This window comes from Aplysia californica, unplaced genomic scaffold (assembly GCF_000002075.1).
Source record: "Aplysia californica isolate F4 #8 unplaced genomic scaffold, AplCal3.0 scaffold00178, whole genome shotgun sequence".
Lineage (NCBI taxonomy): Eukaryota > Metazoa > Mollusca > Gastropoda > Aplysiida > Aplysiidae > Aplysia > Aplysia californica.
In genome coordinates, this window is record NW_004797448.1 from 594,090 (window position 1) to 606,976 (window position 12,887).

Below are 12,887 nucleotides of genomic sequence, written 5' to 3' on the forward strand. Positions count from 1 at the left end.
GATGGAGGCAGGGAGGGAGGGAAGGTAGGAGGGAGGCAGAAATCAGGTAAAAGATGAATAAGAAATAAACAGACAAACAGTTAAAATAGCCAAAATATAGTAGAAGTAACTATCAAATAACTATTTAACATTTCATGAATGACTCGAATTTGCGGATTTCTTTTTTGAAAATCGCGATTTCAAGTAGCACAAGACAAAAGCCCGGTATACAGACAACACAATTTAAATCTTTGGCAGAATAACTCAAAAGCTGTACTCTGACACGTAGCCTGTTCAGTCATTTTTTCATTAAACGCAGCACAAAACAATCAAAAGAAAAAGGTTGCAGTTATCCTTCTGCTCCACAGGCTTTTCTTGATTGAATATATCTTTCCTTGCCAGCAAGTTAATCTTTTGGATCTTGTGAAAAGCCTCTCTCAGTAAGAATCTTATAATGAAAGACAGTATACTCCACAAATTTTTATGCACTAACCATCAGTGGTAAATGCTATCTCAAAAGTACGTTTCACAAGGTAACAGTAAGATATCCCCATTTTTCTTCAACTATAGCATAAAATTAACTTCTGAGCTCTGCTACGTACTAAGGAATTTCTCAATTACTTTTTCAGCCAGCTGTTACTTCATTTAGACCAATGTCATGGTATGTCGTATAACTGATGGAGTTCAAACATTAGAGCCAGGTATTCATCATCATTTTGTGCAACTGACCACCATTGAGAGAATACATTGTACACCAAAACTAAAGGAGTGGAATGGAAAAAAAAAAGAAGAAATGGACATATCAAGAGCACATATTCATCATACTTTCATACTTACTTTGCTTTCAAACACAGCTTCACTATCAACATTATATTTCCTCGTCCCACAACAAACTGACAAATTATGCGAAAACACCCTTACCAAAAAATAGACCTGTACATGACTAATCCCTGAAAAACAAGAGCAACTAAACTCTTTCAATGATTATCAACGACATAAAAACTGAATAAAGTATTAAAGAGAAAGAAAATATTGCACAACGGTACATGTACTTTCACCCAAAACATATTTTCCAAGCAAAACTTTTCTTTCATAAACGTTTAAAGTTCAGAGTAAACTTATTTCAATCAAGGTAAAAAACTTTCATCCCACATTTTTTCCTATCATTCTGATAATACATCTCAGATCCAGGCTCTGTTGGTCACCTTGTCAGCAATGTCGAATAAAGAAATGTCCCACAAAAGATGAAGGAAGATGGGAGAACTGAGGACAGAAATACAGTACTATACATTTAAAACGTGTGCGCTTCCTTGTTCATCAAACTAAAGCCAAAGATTTTCAAAACATATAGACATGCAACATGACAGGGACATGCAGGATGGAAAAGAGTATCAGTTTTCACTGAGAGGAAAAAACCTGTGCTTTAAAAAGTACAAAAATGCAGAAAAAAGATAACTACACGATAGCTGTCTACACTTTGACATTTCTCAGATCGTACATTAGGCTACACAATGCTCTTTAGGCCAAGTGAAATGTCCCCTCTACGACACATGCATTATTTCTAAAATACTGTGATATGCATTGAACTTCCTTTTAAATTAACATTACTTTGTGCAGTCCATTGCATAAATTGACAAATGAGATCAAAGATCAATATAACCAAGGAAAAATTAGAAAAGATAATTGAACAACTATCATTAACTATCAAAATAAAATCATTCACAAAAAGAGAAGCAATTCACATTTCTAAGCTGATCCAACATTGGGTACAGACAGAAATTCATGTCTATGTAAGTAAATATAATAATAATGATATACCATTTGTGAAAGTATTCATCTCTGCCTCTGTAATTTTGTGTTTGTGTGTGTGTGTGTGTGTGCGTGTGTGTGTTTGTGTGTGTGTGTGTGTGTGTGTGTGTGTGTGTGTGTGTGTGTGTGTGTGTGTGTGTGTGTGTGTGTGTGTGTGTGTGTGTGTGTGTGTGTGTGTGTGTGTGTGTGTGTGTGTGTGTGTGTGCATTTCAGTGTGAGCATCTGAATACATGAATAGACTCATAATTGATGAATGTCAAGTCAATTCCAAGAAAGGAGGAGGAGAGGAAGGAAAATAATTAAAGAGGGAAAGACAGAACTGAGAAACAGAGAGAAAGAAAGGGACAGAGATTCAGGAAGACAGACAGATGTATGGTGAGTGAGAAATCATGGAAATGTAGGAACATCTATAATAATGTTGTTTTCAGCAAAGATTTTCCATTCCTCGTTTTGACTTCGAATTGGCAGCAAGTAATAATTGTTCAGGATTTTTTTTCTACTCCCATATTCACATTGAAATAATATCACTCTTCCCTCAAAACATGAAAAGCATGCTTTTTAAAAGACGCTTAGATTGGAGTGGGTTTGCATAAAAATGAAAAAATGGAGTATTCATAGTAATGTGTTCTTTTTAGGTAATCAAAACCAGGCCCAAGCCACCACAGAAGTTTAAAATCAAGCTGATTGAAGGGGGAAAAGAAGATAAAATAACATTGCCAACTTCCCAAAGTGTTAGGTACCTCATGGCCAATCTCAACAGCTTCATCTATCTGCAAAGCATGAATATTGTTCAATAAGCAGGTTTCTCATTTTTTACTATATTTTTGGGGCCTTAACAAGTTAATCCAGGTGGTAACGTGAATGCAAAGAATAAACGCACAAAGAATCTTAACATAACATTATTAACTTCTTAATTCTTTGCTTAATTTCATGATCAAACAAACTACACGTCAAACAGTGAGCAAGCTGTGAGAGGTATACACTAATAAAGCACACTAAAAAGAAAACAGTCAGGAAAGAATGTCATATTAGGGTGGTTTATATGTTGGCCTACTATCTTCAAGTGAATCAAGGAAATATACCTCATTTGAAATAAAAAGTATTTCACCAGAGAAAAGATGTGACTGATAAAAACTACAGTCGAACATACTCTATCAGCTACCTATCCAATACAATCACCTGTACAAACAACCACTTCCCACTTCCCCCCTTGCATCTTTTTTATATTATTCTAGCGACGCTGTCCAAGATGTCCACCTGCCTAAGACAACCAAATTTCTCCTAAACAATGAATGGTCATCTTGGACAATTTCAACTGTACTTATTTCTGGAAAGCAAGATACGAAACTCTGCTTCTGAGATTAAGTTACTCCACAAGGAGTTGAAAAAGATACAAATAGGAGGGATATCTAATACATATATATAATATATATATATATATAAATACTAACTATTATCTTTTTGCAGGGGTCATCCACTTGAAGTTTTATAATAATATAGTATCTTATTAGCGAAGCTGATGATGAAATTTTATTTAAAAGATTTCTATCTCAGCTTCACTCTGATTTCTACATGCATTTTATGATTATGTATTAGTTGCAGCAAGACTGAGAAGAAGCAGTTCTAAATGGAACGAAGTAGTATATTCATACATGTTATGGCACATTCGCTAGAAACATAAGCATGCAATAAACATCATAATTCCGATCTACCTTGCACAGAGGAGCCCCCAACAGACTGGCTGTGATGTTTAACTCCACCAGTATGCCAGGAGCTGGGACTTGAGTCGGGCTCTTTACTCGTTACTCTACCAGAGATTGTCACTTCATGAGTCTTCTTTACATCACTGGGAGATAATGTCAGCGTTTTACGCTGACCATTTGGCCATGTGATCTCCACTTGACGGGCCGTATTCCTGCCCAAGCCAAAATGTGCAACAGGCTCCATAGCACAGAGATATCCACTGCCACCGTCAATAATTCTTGTCAGTTTCATTCCTTCGCGACCATCCAGTGTCACAGTGACTTTAGCCCCTCGCGCAGGAGCACCATACCGAGTCAAGGGAAGGAAACGAATCCAGTTGTGAGAGTCGGCTTTCATCACATGGTAAAATGAGAGTCCTTCTGCTTTAGATTCTCCATGGGCAATCAGTAACTCCAGGACTCCGTCATTGTCAACATCAGCCACAGAAGCACCTTAAACAGACAGAAGAAAAGTTAATGATCACTCTGAATAAAAATTCATCGCCCTTTGCAGATTATTATTGCACTATGAAAAAGAAATAAGATTATGGATTTCTAAAACAATTAACAAATGCATACTCTCTTACATAATAGAGGACATGAAAGCAAGAGATATTTTTTAATGTTTCACTTACTATTTCAATGCCTGTCAAATAAAATAAAGATTCAACATTAGGCTCAAAATAACAACACAAGTCTCCCTTTCTCAGGGTCTGAGCATTATATTTTACAACCCTTTTTCATTTTGAATTTCAGCTGAGGTCACTACAGCCATTGTCATCTATGTGCTCTCACGATTAGATCAAGCTCTGATCTACAAACCAAAAGGCTCTAACCACTTTAGTTTATAATTCATCTGATTAGAAGTATACACTCCTGCTTGAGTCTTACAGGAATCTTAGGTGAAACTTTTTTTCAGTACACTTTAAAACTTGATACTGATACAGTAGTCTCCGCCTAAGATTCCACTGGTTACGATCCCGGTTCGCTTAAGATCCCGCCGTTTTAAGAAAACATTATTTTTACTATACAAAAGTCATCCCTAAGATACCGCTCTGATCCACTCTGAAGGTCTACATTCTGCTAAGATCTCGCATTTCTGATCATAATTTACGGAACAAACACTCAGGCGGGCACAGCCAATCAACCAAGAGTAAAAAGTTAAGATAAATGAACTGCCCGTCGCTTCAAAGATCAGCCACTCTCATGAATGTGATTACATAAGCATTGTAAAACTCGATGAAACGGTACAATGTTTGCCCCAGATGGGATCACACCGATGGGTGAACTAACCTACATGTTTGTTTTCCCTGAACATCGCACTCGCACCTGAGCTCTCCACCTAAACTTACATCACTTCGCTCCATGCTGGATCACATCATGCTGTGAACTCTTCCCTGACCATTGCAGCAGTTTTCTCTATTCTCGAGTTTGCGAGACAGACTGAATTTTAATTTATGTGGTCACAACGTAATGGTGCGTAACGACAGAGGCGAGGGAACTTGGTCAGAGAAGGAAAGCTATAACTTTTCGACAGGTAAAGGGGAGGGGCAACTGGATAAGCATTGATCTTCAGACTGACGATAGGATAATAAGTGAAAATGGCTCACCGCATGCCACAATACACTGTGATAAGTCATCAAAGTTAACCACTCTTTGCTCACCATAAGTTATAAACCCATCCAGGGGGCACGTCAGTCCATTATTAAGTGGAGGGAGACCATTTTACCGATTATGAGCCTTAACATGGGTCACCTTAGATTCTTCCTTGGGTTCGTAGGCTAAGATCCGGCATTTTCCTTGCTCTCGAGCGCTGGGATCTTAGGCGGAGACTACTGTACTTTTTTTCTTAGAAAGGAAAGATTCAGACAAATGAGAATAAATAAGAAAGAAAGAAGTATGACATAAATTTTTATATTGTATCTTATGCCTTAAAACAGTGAGAATACATAAAAGCAGGCAATACAATAAATTTACCTAGATCTCACTGCTTTGGATCAGCAGCAAATAATTCACACACAAATTTTGAACAAAAGATCTAGTCTGATAGTACTCACCAGTTCCATAACCAGTTTTTTCTACTGCATCTCCAATATTTTCGTTGACAATGGTCACCGAGTTCCCATTTGGCTGAATTTCATAAAGTTTGTTACTAGCATCATGAGGCCCATAGACAATGTTATTCATGAAAACATCCAAGTAGCCATTATTATCAAAGTCAGCAGCAATGACTGTGCGGATGGGAGACGACTTTTCAAATGTAGGTGTAGCAACATTCTGTGAATATAAAATTTGTGATAGTGTATCAAAATAAACAGTAAAAGCCCTGACATTCTCCGCTTGGGTGGTTCATCTTTAATGATGTCACAAAAGTAATTATTATGCCAATAACAGATTATAATCATTTACAAATGAATGATAAATACATAATGCAATAATGAGAACATATAGAGTGAGGTGAAGGACTGAGATAACCATGAAAAAAATCAGTTTTTAATTTTGTAAATTCTGCTTTAAAAAAATGATTGCTCATATTAGAACAGTCATGTAACTTGTGATCAATGGAGATGAACTTCATTCCAGAATTCTTTGATCAATACGACTAACAAAGCTCTTAACTCATTCACTACGTATTATTTTTGGCTTGTGGACGAATTTTTTTCGGGAGGGCGAAATGAGATGATGACTAGTGCGCAGTTCACAGGTCTTGGGGGCCATAAATTCAAATAAATATCAACATATTATATACCAACATTTTCAGTATGGTTTGTAGAATATATCTGTATTGTTTATTTGAGTATTTTTCAACTTTGGTTCCTGTAAGAGGCGATTATGCAACACAATTGTGATTGGCTGCGGATAAAATTTGAAAACAAAAAATTTATAATCTCAGATGAAACTCAAAAAATATGTTTGCACTTAGTCAAATTATACATCAAAATAACCATAACTGTATATAGAACAGGAAAATATTGAATAATGTGCAGTTATTTACATACATTCCATAATATTTGTACTTTTGGATCACAACCTCCGATGTTGAAAACAAATTTAAAAATTTTAATAATTTTGAAAAAAAGGATCCCAATCAGAAAAAAACACTCGTATCTCATATGGAATTATTCAGAATTGCATTTGGAATAAACCTATACATGTCTTGGGGGGTACTTTTTGAGTAAATTCACCAAAAAGTAGTGATTTTGGGGAAAAAAAAAATATTTTGACTATTCAGATCTAGGCCTAGATCTAGCACTCAAAAATATTGATTTCTCAATTACAGTGCACTGGCAATTTGAGTCCAGTAGTATCAATATTATAAAGAAGAGTCCTACACTTCTTTAGTGAGCAAAATAATGATACATTTTGTTGTGTAAAAGTACTAAGACTGATGTCTGGGCTATAATTTGGGCTTCGCGATAAAACAATGTCGCATAAACTTCGAAATCGTGTTTCAAAACTGAATCAAAACTTCCGATTTTCAGTGGAAACGCTTGACCCGGAAGTCAACTTTATATTATGACCTTTATTTTAACATGGATATGTGGATTAGAATAGAAACCAAGATAAAATTGAACGTCGGTTCTCGAGCCGCCGTGGGCGGCTTAGCGTACTGACGGCACTTTAGCCGCGCCGCCCCCCACGGCTCGGCGTAGCGAATGAGTTAAAAGAGTTTAGGGAAGGCGAGACATACAGCTCAACTTTTTTAAAGAGAATATTGAATTATGCAGACATTCCTAGAAAACAAAAGTGAAAACTTCAACAAAAACAGTTGAAATTGCCCCAGACGGCCACCCATTGTTGAGGAGAAAAATGGTTATCTTAGCAAGGTAGACGTCTTGGACAGTGACATTATAACACAAAAAACCCAAAGGGCTGAAGTAGGAAGTGGTTGTTTTGTACAGATGATTGTTTTAGACATGTGGCCATTAAAGTAGGTTTAACTGTAGCCTATTTGTAAAAAATGCATCTTGAAAAAAATCTACAACTCACATCAAATATGGAGTTCCCATAAGAATCAATCCGTTGTATCAGCAGCTTATGGGGACTCATCCAGTTTCCATACACGATATCAATAAGACCATCATTGTTGAAATCTGCCAGAGTGACACCTCTGCCTGGATAGTCATCATCCAAATCTGAAAACACAAAAGTATATTATCTATAAAGTAAATTGACACCGCTTTACTCATTTTCATCATTTAAAGAAAATATTGTAGAGAATAGAAAGATTTTATACTAGGAAAATCTAACATCAAAAAGAGAGGACCATCTCATTCCTTAGTGAAAGCATATGTGCAATGGCGCTGTGGAATCTGGCGCTCAGCAATATTTGGGCATTTGGAGTTATTGGTATCGCCTTAAAGCTTGTTCATTTGCCTTGCTTTCGAAGAAATAATTACCCATTTATCTTGAGTACAAGTCGAGTTTTTAGCGATTATATGAGGTGGGATCACCTAGTTTCAGAGGTAAAATTAGTAAGAGAATGGCCACCAAAGTTTGGTTATTTACAATGCCTCAGAATCCATGGAAACTGACAATTTACATTTTTCATGCCTTTAATAAACGTTTTTAATATAATGCACTTTAAAATGGGTGCTTAAATGGACATAAAAGATGTTGAGCTAAAAAACAAAATTTCGATAAAGATTGCCAAACCAGCGGAAAAGTGTAAGTTTCTTTACTTTCATTATTTTGATGAGCGCCTTATTTCACCAAGCTGACTCACATATTAGAGCCTCTTTGTTCGTCTTTTGACACACAATCAGGATTATATACTTGAAGGTGGAATTCTAGAAAGAAAATAATTTTCTTACTTTGGGCCTATCTTCAACAGAAAAGAAATTAGACTATAAAATACATGTATTGTAGAATACAGTACTATATCTTACCAAATCACTGATGCATACATCTAATCTATTTTTATGAGATGAAAACAAGAATGAATTTTTTACACAATTTAACGATGCTTACTCATTTCCTTTGCCATATTTGTGAAGTGTCCTCTTCCATCATTTTTGAACAAAGCATTGTCTGCTCTGTTCCGAAGTTGATAATTTCCTTCATTTACAAAATAAATATCAGAAAAACCATCATCTCCCACAATAGGACCAACGACAATGCCTCGTCCACCTAAAAAAAAAACAGAATAAAAATATGAAAACACAAGAGAAAATTTTCCAGCTTACCTGCGCTCACAACATGACAAGTTCAGTGAAGAAAAGAAAGAGAACGGATCAGCCATAGAATCTAAAAGTGTTTTTAAACATTTTTCAGATGAGATATGTTTAGTTATGTAATTTAGGTGCTTAATTGTTACATAATATCATCAGGTTTGAGACTAAATCATGTAGATCCAAACAGATATTAGAGTAAGACTGACTCATATTATTAGAAAAAAGTTTCATAAAAATGTCTGAGTCAAAAACTCTTTTCAAGCCCTACCCCCCTCCCCAACTAGGTATATTTTCTCCTAACAGTATGTTTACAAAATTCAAGAATGGAGAATGGTACAACAAACATTGACAACATTGTAAGCGATTTACATAAGAACTGATTTCCTATATGGCTTGTGTAAACAATGACAGTGAAGCATGATACAATTACATGGATTTATGCTAATTCAACACAAAGGTAACATACCAGTAGAGAAATCGATTCCAGCATCAAGGGCAACATCATGCAACACAATATTGCCCCTTGCAATGTTGTTAATTGGATGGACCTCATCCATTTCTATGAGGCCGAAGCTCCCTTTTTTGTAGGCTCTGAAGGCTATATGAAATCAAATGACAATTTATGAGCCACTAGCCAATTATTTTTGTTACAGAAACTGAGATAAATATTACTATTAAGCTAAGAAGGACATGAAAATTCTTGTAAATATTAATAATAATAACGACAGGCATACATAAAGCAACAGCTGTAAAAAAACAACATGACAAGTGATAAATAAAATATTAACCATAACATATTAATCAAGCAATTGTCAATTAGCAAATCAGCTTTGTGACAGGAAAAAAAAAGCAACAACCAAAACTGTTATTTTAGGAGCAATAGAGATCCAAACATAATTTTTTTCTACGTAATGAATTATATCACTATTCTGACTGACAAATTAACTTAAGCACACTCTCATCCACAAGTACATATACATCTTTCTTATAGAAATATGTGGGCTTTTTTTTTTAATTAACTAAAAAAAGATTTAAGTACCAGTACTCACTTTCAGCATAAGTGGCAACCAAAATTCCATATTTTCCTGATCCAGTCCTGTCAATGCAAGCGACAGAACGACCAGCAAACATTGAGGATACGTTCTTATTCCAGTCATCACTAAACAGGTCCACATACACACCATTTCTCCACTGAAAATGAAAATAATTTAATAACTACTTGTGAACAAGTTTTTATAGCTTGAAATGGTAAGGAGTCTTTTAAAGACCCCCTTAAAAAAGGTGAATGAAAAACAAGTACCCAAAGAATACATCTTGACAAAATTCCCCAAAACCACACATTTTTTCATCTATAACCTATGCTGTGAAGACAATAAAAAGCTAAAAAAACTCAAATTCAGTTATTAAAAGAATGAAATAAATATAGCTTATACAATTGAACTTGCCTTAGAAGTCACCTATTAGCAGTCATTTCTACTAATGGCCACTGTTACATGACATCTTGCTTTTATTCTACATTTTTAACCTGTCCATAGAGGTCTTTGTCCAACACAGCTACTGTCAGTCATTTTCGCAACACATCAGCTTCAAATCCTACCAACCAGTCCTTAGACTGAGTGTACGTTCAAACAATGAAAAGAAGCTCTTATGATTGATAATTTTGATGGAAATGAAAAGGAAATATAAAAGCGATGAAGGTTTCAGATTTCAAACCATCTGTTGACTTAATATTCAAGTCTAATAATTGACCATAACTTAAAATTAGACCATGTGCATAGTCGCCACCTGCCTGTAATGGTCACTTTTCTCCGCGATCTTTACTAACCATGGGGACAGGTTTGATGGTATAACAGTAAATTAAATAACAACTGTTAAAACTGTTATTCTAGAAGCAAAAAATCATCAACAAGAGATCCAAACATGTTTTCTATGTAACGAAATATATCTTTTACAAATTAACTAATACTTTCAATTTCACCATTTCAAACTAATACATTGTAACTGTTTCAGCTGTAAAAGAAAATGTTCCTCTCTATTGTTTCTGTAAATACTTTATTATAGAGATTTTGTACTTATAGGACAATGTTTAACATAGGATCAAAATAAAGGAACTTTTTAAAACTGGATCAACATTATATACTTTAGTTTCGTCACTGGCTTACAGGCTTGCCATACAAAGTTATGTGTGCATTGGCAAATAAATAAATGAGCTAGAACTTTTGTTAATGCAGTTAGAAGAATGTGAACAAGATAGAGGGACAAAGTCAGTTTTCTGAGTGACATGTTTGCCTCTGAATGTTATAAAAAGTATGTTACCTTGAAAAGGCGATCCTTCACAAGCTTTGGACCAGAATATCTGTCGTTTGTGTTCAAGAAGTAGATTTCTTCTAATCCATCTCCATCAATGTCACATGCGCACACTCCAATTGCATCACCTGGTAGGAGAAAAAAAGCCATATTGTATTAAAAAAACACCCTGAAAATGAACCATCGTTAATTTTTTTAATCTCTATTTTAGCAATTTTCCAGTTCATAATGTTCAGCTTATGAATTCGACACAATTAGCACGTATTTAGAACAAAAAATCAATTATCTTAGAGCTAAAACAATCTAAAATTTAAACAGGCCTACCACTCTTCTCACTGTTCTTTACATATTTTTGTGTGCCCGATGACTTAACTATTTGAGGCCCTGCATTCAAACAGACATGATGAAGTTCAACAAGGAAAATGATATTACCTTCTGCATCCATTAACACTTCGTACGGAGTGCCTCTCTGTGCAATGTTAGTGTACCTCCCTGTGGCTTTGTCATATTGGAGGACTAGATTGGGACCACTATATCTGTGACAGAAAAGTTTATACTTGATAAATGATAGTCAATGCACACTATGATAACAGAGTAACATAAAGATTTCATATATTTATGGAACACCTTACCTACGAATGTGTTATTGATAGTACGTATCCTGTTTACAAGTACCATATTAGATGACTTAATGACTCTTTCTCAGAATATAATTTTATATTAAGACAGCTCAGCAGAAATTGATAACTGTTTTAAAAACTAAATATTTGCACTATCCCTGCCACCTTTCATTTCACCCAAACCTGCCCTTCTCTCTTTATCTATCTGCTTTTCTGTCTGTCCCTCCATCCATCCATTCATTCATCTGTCCTTTTGTCCATCTATCCATCCATCAATCAATCCATCCATCTGTCCATCCATCTGACTATCAACCTATCAAATTTTTATCTTGAACTCAAAGTACCCTGGAAGGCATTTTCTTTACAAATTGAGATACTAGATTGGCGGAGAAAATGTCTTATCACGTTACTCACCCAGCAACCACCCACTCCATGGGTCCATCTCCATTCCCCACATTTGTGACTGCCACGCCATAGTTTTTCTGGACAGTATTAAACGGGATGAGCTGAGAGGTCACGGATTTGAACATGCCAGCCCCATGGACGACCTGACACAGAACTGTGCTGATGAGGACAGCACTCCACCACCACATCTTGTCAGCAAATTCACTGAGACGATTGAAAAAAAAAACACGTTTCTTTTTTAAGCAAGAGTTTTACAGCACTCACAACACAATTGGTTTGGATAAGTGCTGGACATTAAAGGCGTTACAAGAGAATAGACACAAAAAGAGACAGATTTATAACGACGTTCATTGTTTATAAGGAAAAAATAACACTGCCAAGTCACTTGTATTAATTAATCGGCCTCTAGATCTATACAAGCTACAAAACTACAAAATATTATTACATTATATAGAACAATACTAAAGAAAGGGAAGCAAGTGGAGAAAATCCCTACAATCCACGAAGCCTTTAGAGAATGAAAGAGGACTTTTAACGTAGTGAAGCTCAACAGTATGAATACAACAGTAAAATTAATACACAACAGAGGAGTGACAATCTTGTTGAAGCTCTTTTCATTTTAAAAGAAAAGAATATACATTTTAGTGTTATTCTGTTCTTTAATGGATTTTGTTTGATTTTAAAATATTCTATATTCTTTTGGCGTTTGTTCATTTCTTTGTTTGCTCAACTACTCAACAGGACAGAACAAGAAAGTAATCTTTAAAAAGGACAATCATACAAGGAGTAAACCTTCACGCCCTCTCTGACACCCACATTAACAAAGCAACGCGCACACACACACACACACG

The 12,887-nt window shown here is 35.5% G+C and overlaps 1 protein-coding gene across 4 annotated transcripts in view; it reads right to left on the minus strand.

The window, feature by feature from the left end:
- The window catches only part of LOC101863511 (cartilage acidic protein 1), a 20,923-nt gene that overhangs the window by 5,442 nt on the left and 2,594 nt on the right, over window positions 1–12,887 (minus strand). For 3 of the 4 annotated variants that reach the window (XM_005098286.3, XM_005098287.3, XM_035969754.1), the window contains exons 2-10: window positions 12,046–12,240; window positions 11,444–11,547; window positions 11,021–11,139; window positions 9,754–9,895; window positions 9,171–9,302; window positions 8,502–8,660; window positions 7,521–7,666; window positions 5,588–5,807; window positions 3,501–3,983 (exon numbers count right to left, since the gene is read on the minus strand). In XM_005098286.3, coding sequence (XP_005098343.1) covers window positions 3,501–3,983; window positions 5,588–5,807; window positions 7,521–7,666; window positions 8,502–8,660; window positions 9,171–9,302; window positions 9,754–9,895; window positions 11,021–11,139; window positions 11,444–11,547; window positions 12,046–12,224 — 1,684 coding nt within the window. In that variant the 5' untranslated portion in view covers window positions 12,225–12,240. Of the gene's footprint in view, window positions 1–9; window positions 1,243–3,500; window positions 3,984–5,587; window positions 5,808–7,520; window positions 7,667–8,501; window positions 8,661–9,170; window positions 9,303–9,753; window positions 9,896–11,020; window positions 11,140–11,443; window positions 11,548–12,045; window positions 12,241–12,887 lie in introns of those variants that run through there. The other variant, XM_035969753.1, reaches the window with a different exon arrangement.